This window comes from Ochotona princeps, chromosome 12 (genome assembly GCF_030435755.1).
Source record: "Ochotona princeps isolate mOchPri1 chromosome 12, mOchPri1.hap1, whole genome shotgun sequence".
Classification (NCBI taxonomy): domain Eukaryota; kingdom Metazoa; phylum Chordata; class Mammalia; order Lagomorpha; family Ochotonidae; genus Ochotona; species Ochotona princeps.
In genome coordinates this window covers 390,799-406,332 of record NC_080843.1, presented here as the reverse complement: position 1 = coordinate 406,332, position 15,534 = coordinate 390,799, and the positions used below count along the sequence as shown (strand labels likewise).

Below are 15,534 nucleotides of genomic sequence, written 5' to 3'. Positions count from 1 at the left end.
CACCGGGCGTGTGTGTGTGTGTGTGTGTGTGTGTGGTTTTCCTGGGCTTTGGGAAGCAGGTGGGGTTAGCCAGCCTTCCTTTCTCCCTGTTGGTCTGTGGCGGTGACTCCCAAAGGCAGTCTCTGCCCTTGTCCCCAGAAAGCATCGTGTGAAGCGGCAGTGCGCGCCCGGGGTAAGGACGGGACACTATAAATAGATCCCCACGTGGGGAAGTTCCCGGTGCAGACATGGGCGTCTCTAGAACGCAGGTGCCTCGGGTGCAGGAGTGACGTGCTGGGCAGGCCTGGGTAGACCCTTCTAGTCACCAGCTTCTGCCTGACTCTCTGGGGTTTCTCTAGCATGGTATTGGCCATAGCCCACCAACATGAGGCTTACTTACTCAGCTGGTTAGGTGCTTTATGTATCTAGAACATATTTCTAAGTATCAATAGGCTAAGACCCCCCAAAACGTGGTGAGTGGGCTGCCTTGGGGGCCGACACCTATGCTGGGAGAGGTAAGTGGCGCACCATTGCTGCCCCAGGTGTGGCAGCTTCCTTGGAGAGGGACTCGATTCTGGCTTCAAGATGAAGTAGTTCTCAGTGCTCCGTGTGGCTCTTAGGTGTGTGCCTGGCCCCTGCTCGGGTGGACAGCTCGCAGGAAAAGGCCCTGCTGCCGTGGGAGGCACTTCTTGGCTGCCCTCAGGGATTTCACACGACTGTGTCTGTGAGGTAGTATGTTGGTGCTTCCAGAGAAGGGGTGAGGGGACTTTGACTGCATTGGGGTGCGTGGGAGAGGAGGCAGGGCATCAGTTTTGGAAGGAGCTGAATAAAGTTGCCATGTGGGTGTTAGGAGCCCTCATGTCTGTGACCCGGCAGCTGGGCTAGGTTGTCCCCTTTTCACGTGGAGGCTTTGCTAGCAAGCAGGGTGTATTGTGGTTACTGCCTCTGCGCATTCCCTTTGGTGTGTGCTCCCTAGTTATTCGGACCATATTTAATTAACTCACATTGATTCTTAGTTCTCCCAACATTAAATGTTACAATTGCTGAGATAAATATTGCTATCATGAATGTCTTCGTAAGACTTTATATTCTTTCCTGTATGATTATCAAATTTGTGTTAAATTCGAATTGTTTGAAATGATTCCACTCTGCATATCCACACTTTGTAATGATTCAGAGCTAGCTAGTGGGAAGGCTGCAGTTCAGTGTGGTTTAGTCCATGAGGTTTTATTGGATTTGACTTTGCACAGGAAATGGGATTAGAACTGATGTGGAGGCACAGTTAGGTACACTGTGCTTACAGCTTCAGACCGACGGGGAACCACCCAGCCCAGTGTGTGCCTGGCACCTGCTGATCCCACAGCTCGCCGCGGGCAGAGGCCTGTGCTGGGGGAAGCTTGGGAAGCTGGCGAATGGAGCCATGTGGCCCTCGCAGCCAACTGTAATGACACGCTGCCGACGCTGAGTAACGAGTTCCTTGTGTTGCAGGCCGTCGAGAATCTCTGCTCACACAAAGTGTCCGCGATGCTGTACCAGCAGCTGCGCCAGGTCTGTGAGGACCATGTGCAAGCGCAGATCCTGCACTTGCGAGAATATCCTTTTGTGGGCACCTGACCCTGGTAAAGCTGGGCATTGACAGACTCGAGGAGTGACAGGTATCCTTCATGTGGCGACAGTAGATTCCTGCATCCTGTCATGGACAGAGCAAGCTTACCTTGATTTACCTCAGTGACTCCTGCTCTTAGTTCCTAGGGAGCCGGTGTCCCTGCACAGACTGGCCGGCCCGCCCAGCCGTCTGTCAGAGGTCAGGCCTGGCTGTGCTGCCTTGGCCCAATACTGCTCAGGGACTTCACTGGGTGAAAGGACCGTGTGGTCCCACTGAGACAGGCTGCTGCAGTCGAGGGGAGGGGTCATGTAGCGTGCAGATGTGGGCGGTCAGAGTCTCCGGCCCACCACCCTCATGTAGTCCTTTGCAAGGAGTCTCTGGCTCCTCCCCATCCTCTGGAAAATCTTTAACTCCAGCTCCGTCTCCTTTCCAGCCTCCTGCCATTACTAAAGCCACGGGTGTGTCCTGGTACAGGCAGGAGAAAGCGGGAAGTGAGGCTGCTTCTTTGCAACATTACTTGGTGTTGGAGGACTCCCCGCCAACCTCCAGCCCCACCCCAATATGTGCATCGGTGTGATGTGGAGCCGCAGCCACTGCGGTGCCTTGGTGGTCTGGGAGAACTGTCAGCTCCAGTTCTGACACGGCCGGGTGCTTCGTTAATATTTTCTGGCACAGATTCATGGTAGAGGAGGCAACACTGCCCGAGAGCTGAGAGCCAGTATGTGCCCTTCTGGAATCTGGTCAGAGTACACCCTCTCTGAGGAAGTACCTGCAAGGGCAGAGAGCGGCCTCCACGCTGCAGGCAGAAGCTCAGGGATCCCTGGGGGCTGGGCAGGGGGTCCTAGTTTACATGAAGCTGTTGTTTGGTCACTTGGTGGGATTACACCCCTGTCAGCTCATCCCTCCCCCTGTGGTTGACTGGCATGTTCAGTGAGGCACTAAGGCAGAAAAGGATTGCCCTGGCTGATTTCTGCCCTCCCAGAAGGCACAGCCAAGGGCAAGTGCCAGGCTGTGAGTGCTGGAAGCCGAGCCCCACCCTGCTGTCGACCCGGAGGGCCGTGGGCGGGACGGCCGTTGAGGAGTCAATCTAGGTCTGTGGCACCTTACAGTCCTCCGTGTTTTTAGGAACACTCCAGTATAGCTAGTGGGTTTGTAAGGGTCACCTGGCGACCATCCCTCGTGTTGTCCACAGTCCCAGCAGAATGGAGTTGTACCTTGAATGGAAATGAGGGAAACATTTAGGATACACATGCTCCCAGTATCCCAAAAGCACCCTATGGCGGTCAGTCTGCCCGAGCGGGGAAAGGTGGCAGGGGCGGTGCATGCCCAGGAGACCGACAGCTGGGAAGGGAGAAGCTGCTCCAGCTGAGGGCATGGGGTACCTTGGCAGTGGACATGTTTGGCTCCATTGGGGATTCCTGGAGAGAAGGGGCTGTGTGCAGGCAGCAGGTTGTGTGGCCTGGAAAGAGGCTGGGTCTATTCATTTGTTTTGCCATGGGGTTCGGGTCGGTGGGTATTCACTGGACCACTTACCTGCCTGCTCTGTGTCCTCAGTGCCCAACTGTGGCCCAGACCTAGAAAGATTGGGCAGCAGAGTCTGCTCTAAGATGGTCCAGAAGGGCAGAGTGCCATCCTGGGGAGCCAAGCGAAGGAGTTTGAGATGGGTTAGGGTTAGCAGAGGGCAGCTATTCATTCACCTTGAGACCTCCCAGGAGGGGGACAGCCCGGGGCCAGTGGCAGGGCTGCTGCCACGGAGGGCTTGTTCAGTTGGGGAAGGGAGGTCCTTGCCAGTCCTTGTGAACATCACACACTGTGTGGCCAGGGATGCTCTGATCCTATGTTAACTACAGCAGTTGTGCCTGCTGTGTGCAGATGCCAAGCTTAGGGACGTCCTGGCACACACTGGAAAGAGGCCCAGGGTGAGAAGGAGCTTGGTGGAGCAGTCAGCTTCCTCTGCATTGCATCCACCTCACGTCTGCATAGTCACCGCGCACACGTGTGTGGTCACATCTATATGAGGCCACAGCACATGTGTGCGTGCTCATGTCTGCACAGTCACAGTGCACGTGTGTGCTCACATGTCGAAGTAGAACAGGCTGCAGCACTATGTGTCATTTGACAGGGCCAGAATGCCGGAGCACCTGTCCTTGGAGTCTAACTTTGCAAATACTGACAAAACTCACTCCTGGGAGATGGGCTCAGCCAGCCCCAGGAGGGCTAGGGGGCATTACACACCCAGACCAGCCGTGTGTCAGAGCCAGCTGGGAGGGGTGGAAACATTTGCAGATGCTGTTGGAAAAGTGGTGGAGCTCCATTTTGCCTTGGTATATGCTTGCCGTGTGCGGCTTGCAGTCCAAGGGCCTACAACCAGGTAGCCACACTCTGCGTCATCCTGCATTGGTTTATTTCTCACAGGCTTTGTCGGCTATAATTTCTAGATGAACCAGCATAGGGGCATCACATGTACGTGGCCTGTACCTGTCCTGTGCTGGAGCTGGGGTCATGGCATCTTGGCCTCTGTGTTGTTTATAGTAGCAAGGGGGACAGCCAGTGCAGGCACACCTTGAGGAATGCTTTGAGAAAGGCCTGGATAGTGGTCACGGCCAGGGGAGCTGTCCGCAGGCCACCGTGCTTGCTGCTTGGGATCGTAGGTGCTCTGGGCTCTCTGGTCAGACGGCCTGCCCGGTGCTCTGAGATGGCGCTGGCTGCGGGGCAGACGAATCCATGGTGCAGCTACCCTGACCTCTGTACAAGGCTGTATGAGTTTACCAGGGCCCCTAGATGAGCAGTGCCTGTGGCCTCATGCCAGGCTGAGCTTGGCTGTGGCTTTGGGTGACACTTGAGCCGCCCAAGGGTCCTCTGTGTGATTTAGCCCCGTGGGGCTCATATTGTCACCTGCATGCTTATGCACAACTGGTTGGTGTTTGCCCAACATCATGTGGCCCCTGGCGCAATGACTGGAATGCTGAGCAGGTCTGCTAACTGTTCCTCCAACTGACTTGTTAGCCATGTACTGTGACCACCTCTGTAAATGACAGTGTGCTCTCAGGGCTCCCATGCAAGGAGACCTGAGGTGAGGGCCTCCAGAGCGATGATCAGCGGCAACTCCAACTGCTGCACTGACCCCTGGTGCCTGCCCTGCTCTCCGCCTCCCCATGGGGCTCCTCGTTGCCCGCTAGCTGTCAGCTTTGACAGGTGTGTGCTGCCCTCTGCTGAGAAGCTGGACCCAGCCAGTGTTGGATGCTGCTGCAGGGTGGACCTGGGCTGTGCCGGGAACCCGTTGTCTTTCCCTTGTGTGCGTCATGAGATGGGGTAGATGCCCTGGGAGTGTCTCCCTGTTCCTGCTGGCTGTGCTGAGTGAAGGAGGGTCGGTTTACATTGGGTCCACTGAGGTTAGGAGGACCCCCGCTGCTGTGAGTAGGTTGTCCAGCCACCAGGCCCGGGCGCCTGTATAGTGAGTGGTTACTGGACACTCTGCTGTCAGAGAGCTGGGTCTTCCGTCCAGCCACCAGGCCTGGGCTCCTGTATCCTGCTGGTTCGGTGGGAGATGAGAGGCAGTTGCAGCTACAACACACAGGGTGAGGCAGGCAGGGAAACGGGACGTTGAGGGGGACACTGTCCATTGGTGATGTTGACTCTGGTGGCAAGGGACGACAGTCCCAGAGGCTGCAGGTGTGGGGAGCGTCAGCAGGGCTCCTGTTGTGTCTGCAGATCCTCCCACAGCTGAGGGGCAGTGGTCTCTGAGGGCATGACTCTCTACGTCCCACTTGCCTGCAGCTCCCCGGCCCACATGCTGAGCCGTGCATGACGCTCTGCTGGCGGGGGCTGATGCTAGGAGTTACCGACACGCGTGGGGCTCTGCGGGCAGGGGCTGACGCTAGGAGTTACCGACACGCGTGGGGCTCTGCGGGCAGGGGCTGACGCTAGGAGTTACCGACACGCGTGGGGCTCTGCGGGCGGGGGCTGACGCTAGGAGTTACTGACACGCGTGGGGCTCTGCGGGCGGGGGCTGACGCTAGGAGTTACCAACATGTGTGAAGTTTTCCTTAGCAGGCGTGCACAGACTCACTAGATAGCGTTTTATTTTTAAAGAAGATGAACACGTGCTGGCAAGATCACTGCAGACAGATGGTAAGGTGCCCTGGGACCTGGCCAGTGCCTCCCTTCCCCAGGTCAGCCAGCAGGAAGGCGACTGGGCAGCTGCCATGTTGCCTCATCCTTCTGCCCTCCCGACCTAAGGAGGGCTGTGCTGGCCGGTCTGGGATGGCATGCTTGTGGGAAGAGAGATCTGAGCCTTCTAGGGGCTGTGAGTTCACGTGCCCAGGGTCCCTAGGGGCTGTGAATTCGCCCCAGATGGACAGCCAGGTCTCAGCTTCTTCAACTGACTGGCTGATTTGATATGATTAATGTTAATTTCCACTGTGACCTCAAGTGAGGTATGAGACCGTACCCGTAGCTTCCTAGGACGTGTGATGACTACAGGAGGTGAGCAAGAGACAAGGACTGTGCCTGGGTTCCCAGCCAGGCGTCCGGAAAGTGCTAGAAGCAGAAGTTTCTGCTGGTGCAGAGGTGAGCAAGCCTCGGGCCAGCCAAGGGTGAGCCAAGGCAGCCGATTGCCTAAAGTCCTTGCTCTGCCTGGGTGCCTCCAAGGCAAGGACATCAGCCAAGGATGGCCCCTGGTGGGTGCCTCTGGGCTTCAGAGCCACATAGCTCGAGTTACCGCAGCAAAGGGACAAGCATCAGATGCCACAAGGGGAAAACACTGACAGGAAGGTGTTGGTTGGTGCCGACCTGGGCCAAGATGGCCGTGTGGACGCTGTCCTCACTGTCTCCTCTGACCTACAGATCATGATCAGGAGCATCTTCCTGTTCTTGGACCGCACGTACGTCCTGCAGAACTCCATGCTGCCGTCCCTCTGGTGAGCACCCTGCCTCGGGCCACACGTACTGGACGTGTTGGGAGTGGGAATGGAGGGCACAGCTGGGGCAGGAAGGTACCAGCAGTGACAAGTGCCAGCCCTTTCTCCAGTCTCCCTCAGTTCGGCAGGCAGCCTTGCCTGTGGAGGTGGGGAGGGCACTTTGTGAGGTGGAGGTCTGATCTGCTGCAGGGATGGCAGAGTCAGGGTCTTGGGCCGTCACCTGATGCCTCCCATGGCACACATTAGCAGATGCTGGACTCATGTGGAACCAGGGTTCAAACCTGATGTTCCCCTGGGGTACATGGGGCTCACATCTGTCAGCCTCGTCTGGCAGAGTTGTGGGGAGCTGGAGGTAAAAACTGAGGGATCCAGGGTGTGTCACACTCTGTAAGCTGGAAGGTGAGCCTGGAGCTGCCATCTCACTGCTGCCCGTGCTTACAAGGCCCCCAGCCTGGTGTGGCTCGCTTGGCTGACTTGTCCTGGGAGGTTGTCTGACCGCCAGTGGCACAGGGTGCTCGTCTCCTGGACATGGAAAGAGCCCTGCCAGCTTGTAGGTGTTGTTGTCACTGCTGTGTTCAGCCAGTGTGCACTCAGTCTCTGGGCAACTGGCTCAACCTTGGCTGGCCCACGGTTTGCCTCTCAGCTGTGCCTGCCTCAGAGGGTGGGAGCCATGGCTCTGCTCTGGCTGTGCACTCTGTCCAGGACAGCCTGCCTGAGGTGCTAGAAGCCTTCCAGGCACCATTTGAACTGTTGGTATTTTATTCTGAGCTCTCCCTGTTTGTTTATCTTCCTTAAAAGCCAGGACTGGGCACAAGTGAAACCAGGTACCCAGATGGGTGGCAGGGACCCAAGCACGGGAGCCATTTCTACTGCCCTCCCGGTGCACACTCACAGGAGGATGTACCAGAAGCAGAGCCAGGGCAGAGAGTGCCAGCACCCTGCCTGAGCTCTCGGTGTGTGAATGATTTACTGACTCATCATGTGGAAGACAGCAACTCTTGGGGGTTTACCTACAAGCAGGCCCCCAAGACCACCAAAAGGGTGAGGTGATGGTGTTCTTTGGCTGCAAGAACCACCGGGGACAGTCTGGTGGGGCATGTCTGTTCACTGCAAAGCAAGTACAACCTGTATAGACTGGGAAAGGGGAAAGCAGAAAGGTGGTCCCTGACAGTCCTCCCACCCAACAGTGACACTGTAACTGGTAAGAAGGAGTGTCTATCTCTCTGGACCCTCCAACCAAGTCACAGGTCATGTACCACAGTCACGGCTGGAAGCTGTGCCTCAGGTCAAGGGCAGCTATAGCGCGAGTCCCATGGAGCACATAAGGTGAAAGCTATGCCTCGGGTCACATTCACCACGTGTGGCTGGCAGATAGGCTGTGGGTCACATTTGAGTTCTTAGAGTTGCTTATCAGGGAAGTCCCAGCACAGCTTGTCCAAGGACAGAGAAGAGAGACTGGGGTGCAGCCCACCGCTCTCGCTGCATGCCCAGTGAATGGGCCAGGTTGGGGTCTCAGTTAGCCAGAACCATTGTCAGGGTGTTCCCCCAGGGACACAGTATGCCGTGACCTATGACCTCCCACATAGGCTAAGCAGGCAGGGATCCAGGGGCCATCTCCCACACAACAGAGAGAGGGAGAGACCTTCTGTCTGTCAGTTTACTGCCCCAATGGTCACAACTTCCAAGGCTAACCAGAGCCAGGAGGTTAGATCCAGGTGGATGCTCGCTCCCTCATGGCTCCTCAGGCCTTGTGCCGTGTTGGTTCTGCAGGTGTGACATGTCCAGGAAGCAGGGGTCCCCTGGGAGGCTTCCCACTGTGTGGGGCCAGTGCAGGGTGCCTGGCTGGACTCCAGCCTCCGCCCACATGGGCTCATGCCCAGTGAGGAGTATGGTTGCTGGGATACAGCAGGTATTACTAGCAAAGCTCAGTGGGGTCTTTCCTCAGCTTAGTATAGAAATAAAAAGCCGGGAATCAGTTGCAGACAAAGAAGTCTTATTTACAAAGTGCCCAGGTGAAAGCAGAAGAGGGAAGGGGAGTCACCTCTCGGGAGAGAGCCAGGAGATGGGGTGCCTCTTGGAAGGGGGGTGCAGAGACACCATAGATTTAAGGAAGTGTTTGGGGATTTTAAGCATTCTGTAACCCTCTTTGGCTGGGCAGGAACCTGAGGAGAAGACACTCCCCACTGGTGGTCGCTCAGCTGGTTAGGAAATGGCTGGGCAGTTCTTGTGCCCCCGTCTGAAGGTGTGGCCGAGATTTTGGTGGACTTGGACGGCTCAGCAGGGTGCAGAGAACACTGTTGGTGTTGTGTGTGCTTCAGGCGCCTTGGCCATGAGCGAGGGACACTGGGCACTGCAGGGAACGTGCTGGGTGATGTGCCCATCAGGCTGGAGGTGACAGATGCAGGGGGGTCTGGGAGAGTCCCCATGTCTCCCAGCTCATTGGGGGCACAGGTGAACTTCTCAAAGGGAGCAGGAAGCTTGCTAGTCTGGCCAAAATTCACCATTTCCAGGGGCTCCCTGACCCTGGGGTGACACAGCAGAAGGGCGTGTGTGGGAGCTTTACCTTGAGGCATCGGGAAGTGACACTGACACCGTCCTTTGTTTTTATTTTTTGTCCAGGGACATGGGATTAGAACTATTTAGAAATCACATTATTAGTGATAAAATGGTTCAGAGTAAGACCATCGATGGGATACTGCTCTTAATTGAGCGAGAGAGAAGTGGGGAAGCCGTGGACAGGAGTCTGCTGCGGAGCCTGCTGAGCATGCTCTCGGATCTGCAGGTGAGCACCTCTCCTGCCTGCCTGGGGTGCCCCCTATAGCTGAGAGGGGCAGGTGAGCACCTCTCCTGCCTGCCTGGGGTGCCCCATAGCTGAGAGGGGCAGGTGAGCACCTCTCCTGCCTGCCTGGGGTGCCCCATAGCTGAGAGGGGCAGGTGAGCACCTCTCCTGCCTGCCTGGGGTGCCCCCCATAGCTGAGAGGGGCAGGTGAGCACCTCTCCTGCCTGCCTGGGGTGCCCCATAGCTGAGAGGGACAGGTGAGCACCTCTCCTGCCTGCCTGGGGTGCCCCATAGCTGAGAGGGACAGGTGAGCACCTCTCCTGCCTGCCTGGGGTGCCCCATAGCTGAGAGGGGCAGGTGAGCACCTCTCCTGCCTGCCTGGGGTGCCCCATAGCTGAGACAGGAAATGCAGAGGTGAGGCATCACAGCAGTGCTGGGGAAAACCATTGGTGTCGGTGCCTTAGCTGGGTTAGCCGGGGCCTGCATTGAAATGTCTTTCCTTCCTTAGGTGTATAAGGATTCTTTTGAACTGAGATTTTTGGAAGAGACTAATTGTTTATATGCTGCAGAAGGCCAAAGATTAATGCAGGAAAGAGAGGTGAGACAAAGTGATGGCATTGCCTTGGTCCCTGTGTGGGGCTGGGCCGGGGTAACCTTCCATGTGGGCACATACTTGCACACCTGCCAGTGGGCATCTCATGTCTTCCCCTTCACTAGAAGCACTGCCCCCTGCAGATCCAAGCCGATAAGGTAGGGTCTGAACCACTAAAGGGGGACTCTGGGTCCCCGTGAGAGGATGAGGAAACAAAGCCCAGATCATGGAAGATAAAATTCACCATCATTTCTCATCTGTGAAGCACTGAAAGAATTCTCCCAAACCATGGAACAGACATGTGCCCAGAGACCACCTGCTTTGAAAGGCGCCTTCCTCCTGGACTTGGAGAGCCAGTCTGACGTCACACCTAGCAGACGGTGGCACGGGCACCGAGTCCTATCTCTGGCTGCCCCCCACGGGGAGTGTACTCCCCCAACCCTCTCCTCAGTTGGGGCTGATGTTTGGTGTGACTATGGATTCCATTTCAGTTCTAGAAGGGGAGCAAAATTTCAGTTTCTTGGACAACATGAAGGACTTTTTTGTCACTAATGTGCTTGAACGTTTTGTTTGGAAGGTCCCGGAATATCTTAACCATGTGAGTAAACGTCTGGAGGAGGAAGGCGATCGTGTGATCACATACCTGGACCACAGCACGCAGTGAGTACTGTTCGTCTATTGCTCAGTGTCCCTCCTGCACTGCCCCGAGAGTGGCGCCCACTGCGCGTCTCCAGGCGATAGGGAACCATGTGTGTGTCAGGGAGTCTCACTGAGCAGGGCTGGGTTCTAAGAGAGTAGGGTGTTTGTGGCTGGGCCGGGGGTTGAGAAGCAGACAATGAGAATACAGGGTGGAGCAAGAGTGCTGGTTTGCTGCCCAGCTGCCTACAGTGCTGGAGCCCTGGGGCCAAGAGCCAGGAACGCCATCCGGGCTTCTACCGTGTGCTGACCACCTGCTGCCTGCCAACTTGCCCATCAGTAGGACGTTGGAGCTGAACCCAGGCCCTGTGCTGTGGGATGCAGGCTCCTGGCAGGTGCCTCAGCCTGCCCCAGGCTGTTGTGATTGATCATTCTGCCAGGGGTCATGTGTGGCTGTGGTTTTTTTCTTTTTTCTTACCCTTTTTCTTTTTTTTTAACCTTTAAACCCGAGGTTGGTAAGTAGGTAGGTAAAGAAAGGGGGGAAGATTAGTCAGTGCCTGTGCCTTATATGATGGGAGCCCACACACAGGGGAGAGAGGTGGGTGCCTGTGCCTTATATGATGGGAGCCCACACACAGGGGAGAGAGGTGGGTACCTGTGCCTTATATGATGGGAGCCCACACACAGGGGAGAGAGGTGGGTGCCTGTGCCTTATATGATGGGAGCCCACACACAGGGGAGAGAGGTGGGTGCCTGTGCCTTATATGGTGGGAGCCCACACACAGGGGAGAGAGGTGGGTGCCTGTGCCTTATATGGTGGGAGCCCACACACAGGGGAGAGAGGTGGGTGCCTGTGCCTTATATGGTGGGAGCCCACACACAGGGGAGAGAGGTGGGTGCCTGTGCCTTATATGGTGGGAGCCCACACACAGGGGAGAGAGATGGGTGCCTGTGCCTTATATGATGGGAGCCCAGACACAGGGGAGAGAGATGGGAGCCTGTGCCTTATATGATGGGAGCCCACACACAGGGGAGAGAGGTGGGTGCCTGTGCCTTATATGATGGGAGCCCACACACAGGGGAGAGAGGTGGGTGCGGAGGAGGTAACAAGAGCATAATTCTGAAGTGGGGATGCACATGCTGAAGCCAGGGCTGGGTCCTGCTCCCCTCTGCCCCAGCCAAGATGATGCAGAGGAGAGGGACAGCGGGCGGCCGATGGAGTGACGCAGCGGGCTCCACTCAGGCCACGGCCCTGGACAAGTCCGTGCGTTGCAGAGGGCTGCCATGAGATTCTGATGAGGCGGGGCTCAGCTGCGTGGCCTAGCAGCTAAAGTCCTCGCCTTGAACGCCCCGGGATCCCATATGGGCACCAGTTCTAATCACGGCAGCCCCACTTCCCATCCAGCTCCACTGCTTGTGGCCTGGGAAAGCAGTTCAGGACAGCCCAATGCTTTGGGACCCTGCACCCTCGTGGGAGACCTGGAAGAGGTTCCTGGCTCTTGGCTCCGGATTGACATAGTACTGGCCGTTGCGCTCACTGGGGAGTGAATCATCGGACGAAAGATCTTCCTCTCTATATATCTGACTTTGCAATAAAAATGAATAAATCTTAAAAAAAAAAAAATTCTGATGAGGCAATGCAGTGGAGCCTGCCTTGGAAACTTGGACTGAGGGCGGTGCTTTGACGTAGGACTAAGTTGCTGCCTGGATGCTGGCATCCCTGTGGACACCAGTTGCAGTGCTAGCTGCTCCACTTAGAATCTAGCTGCCTGCTCATGTGCCTGGGAAAGCAATCAGGCTAGCCCAAGTCCTTGAGTCCCTGCACCCATGTGGGAGACCCAGAGGGAGCTCCTGGCTTCAGTTTAGCCACAGCCACAGCCATTGAGGCCATTTGGGAAGTGAGCCAGCAGGTGGAAGATCTCTTTTTATGCCTTCCTCACTATTTCTGACTGCCTTTCAAAAAAATAACTTCTTCAAACAAAAAAGCTGAAGTGAAGGCTTGGGGAAAAAGTAAGCTGAATGTTGCTTGAGATAGAACAGATTCTTCTGGAAACAGGCGCCAGGACTGAGCTGTGGAGTTGTGGGGAACACAGAAGTACCGTGTCTCATGCTCCCCGAGTGTCCATCAGCACCCTTGGCTGACGAGGAGGTGGGGGTGGGGCCCTGGGGCTGAAGTGGGAGAAAGAGTAGAAATGTCTTACTGGGCTGGGTGTTGGAGCTCCACAAATGTTGCTTTGAATTCTGGGATCCTGGAAGGTGAGGGGAGCAGCAGCCCTGGGAAGTCTTGGTAAGGCTCGAGGGCCTGGGAAGTGTGGGGGGTGGGGGGAGTGACTCAGAGGCACATATCCCAAGGCCGCTGGCTCAGTGGCCCTTCAGGGGTCCTGAGACTGGTCCCGTCACTCAGCAAGCTCCCTAGGGTTACGGCTCAGGAGGGCCCAGTGGAGATTGGGAACCTGCTGTGGGGTGTGGCCAGCAAGGGGCAGCCTTGTCTCCTCAGGTGTGACTTGCTAAGACAGCTGCTTTCAGAATGGGCTCCAGGCGCGTGAGGAGCATGCTTGGTCCTCCCCTTCCGGGCCTTGATCTGCCGTGACTGTCAGAGCTGAGCTGGCCCTCCATGACATTTCTTTCCTTACACAGGAAGCCGCTGATTGCCTGTGTGGAAAAACAGCTGTTAGGAGAACATTTGACAGCAATTCTACAAAAAGGTAGCTTCTCCCCACTTGTCGGAGCAGCTGTCTTGTGAGGGTGACATCAGCCCCCGGGGCAGTTCAGGAAGCATCCGCTACAGCATCACTTGCTCCCCAACCAGACACCTCATCCAGGGTGTGGGCATCTTAACTACCAGGTCATGTATCGCTCCTAGAAAAGACTCAACATGTACTTGACATCCTACTGCTAACAGCTGTGTTTCTGGGAGCCAGTGTTCTTGGCCAGCAGGTTAAGCCACCGCCTGGACACTGGCATCCCAAGCCTGCTGCTCCACCTCCCACCCAGCTCTCAACAGATAAACCAAGTGCTTCTAGGGGACCCTGGAGCTCCAGGCCTGCCTGTTGCAGTCATGTGGGGAGTGAACCTTCAGATGGAAGATCTTTGTGTCTGCCTCTGAAATAAATCTTTAATTACCAGTAATAAAGTGCTGTCTGATTGTGAGTCAGCTGGAAGGTCCAGTTGGTTGGCATTGACTTTACCTGATGGATGGACTCAGAAAGAGCCCAGGATTACCAGCTGGTGTGACTGTCTTGGGCTGGGTGAGAAGTGCACTCCCAAGTACACTCGAAGGGAACGAGAGGTAGCTCAGGGGTTGACCGAGACTGTCTTGCCTGCAGAAGTGAACACAGTGCTGCCTGGAGGGCCTGCACCTTTGGGTTGGCGTGCCTGTGCTTGGGCCCAGTAGCTCCATGCTGACCCACTGCTCTTCCCTAGGCCTCGACCACCTGCTGGATGAGAACAGGGTGCCAGACCTCACACAGATGTACCAGCTCTTCAGTCGCGTGAAGGGTGGTCAGCAGGCACTGCTGCAGCACTGGAGTGAGTACATTAAGGTAAGCTGCAGGTTCTGTGTGAATGGACAGCAGGCCTCCATCTTGGTTCAGGTGGGACACCCCTCCTTGAAGAGCAACCGTGGGCTCTGGTGTCCGCTTGAGGCCTGCCTGGCCCTCGCGCCTTTGCCCAGTGAGGGTTGCACACCGTAGGCTGCTGCCTGTGCGTCCTGTGCATGAGGTCACCAGTGTCCACATGGTCCTGGCAGAAGGCAGCTTTCCCAGCGCTGACCTGAGCCTGTGCTGGGACGTTCAGATGTGCATGGTGCAGCCCCTGGATCCACGCACTGCCCAGTAACAGTGTCCTCAAAGAGGTGTGCTTGTCTAGCTCGTGGCTCTTGCCCTCACGGCATCCCAGCCCCCCCATAAGAATCCCAGGTAGTGGAATTGATGTCCTCCCTGCAGGGGGGTGGCCATGGGGAGTCAGGGTGCGGTCATGTCTGGCCTGTGGTGCTGGCAGACACGGAGCAGGCATCTCACATGGTGAGGTCTAGAGTGGCCATGGCGGCCATTGGAGGGCAGCATCTGCACCAGCACAGTTTGCAGAACATTGCCCAGAGTCCAGGACACAAGGAGGGCTTGCCGTTTCTGCCCCCATGCTGAGCTCCAGGAGGCAGCAGAGAAAGCCTCTTTCAGGTCAGTGAGCGTCCACCACCAGGCCCCAGCAGTGCTGACAGAGTGAGAACAGTTGTCCCAAGGAGGATGCTGCCTTCCCTGGCCCAGCCTTGGTCAGGTGCACGGCCCTGCTCAGACGTTGAGTGATGACCTGCGGACGGTCAGCACAGTGGGCCCTTGTCAGACAAGCCAGTCCTTGCACTGCACACAGACTTTCGGATAGTGAGGTGGCACTGGTGGCTCAGGTAGGAGGGTGCCTGCACCCAAATAGGAGGCCTGGGTTTCCAGAACATTCATGCTGTGCCCTTGTTTGTTTATGACAAAGGCAGAGCGGTGCAGACCCATGTGGACCTCTGAGTAGGACAGAGACGGTGAGGGCAGGGGACATGGTCTGTGACATGGCCCAGCATTGTGGTGCAGCAAAATAAACCCCCACCTGTATCACCAGCAACCCATGTGGGTGCCAGTTTGATTCCCAACAGCTCTGCTTATGATCCAGCTCCCTGCTAATGCCCATGAAAGTAATAGTGAGCTCAGTGTCGGGGCCTCTGCACCTACGTGGGAGACCCTGGCAGACACCTACGTGGGAGCTCCAGGCTCCTGGCTTTGGCCTGGCCCAGCCCCGCAGTTGGAGCCATTTGGAAAGTGAACCATCAGATGGAAGCTCCTTTACTCTTACTGTAACTGTGTCTTTCACATAAATCCATCTTAGAAATGCGTGCTGGATTGATGAACCTTGGAAGAGTCCTCTCTGTTTGGTACTAGTGTTACTTGATAGATGTTGATGCCTGTCCACATGTCCTGATGGTGTGACAGCAGGAGAGCATGTCTTGGTGTCCTCCTCGTGGTGACCGCTCTGCTTCCTGTTG

General features: G+C 56.4%; 1 protein-coding gene across 2 annotated transcripts in view; it reads left to right on the top strand.

The window, feature by feature from the left end:
- Positions 1-15,534, top strand: part of CUL4A (cullin 4A) — a 35,744-nt gene that overhangs the window by 7,054 nt on the left and 13,156 nt on the right. Inside the window, exons 1-9 of one of the 2 annotated variants that reach the window (XM_058670935.1) lie at positions 278-494; positions 1,468-1,572; positions 5,648-5,716; positions 6,431-6,504; positions 9,124-9,286; positions 9,792-9,881; positions 10,453-10,535; positions 13,149-13,216; positions 13,935-14,053. In XM_058670935.1, coding sequence (XP_058526918.1) covers positions 483-494; positions 1,468-1,572; positions 5,648-5,716; positions 6,431-6,504; positions 9,124-9,286; positions 9,792-9,881; positions 10,453-10,535; positions 13,149-13,216; positions 13,935-14,053 — 783 coding nt within the window. In that variant the 5' untranslated portion in view covers positions 278-482. Of the gene's footprint in view, positions 1-277; positions 495-1,467; positions 1,573-5,647; positions 5,717-6,430; positions 6,505-9,123; positions 9,287-9,791; positions 9,882-10,452; positions 10,536-13,148; positions 13,217-13,934; positions 14,054-15,534 lie in introns of those variants that run through there. The other variant, XM_058670934.1, reaches the window with a different exon arrangement.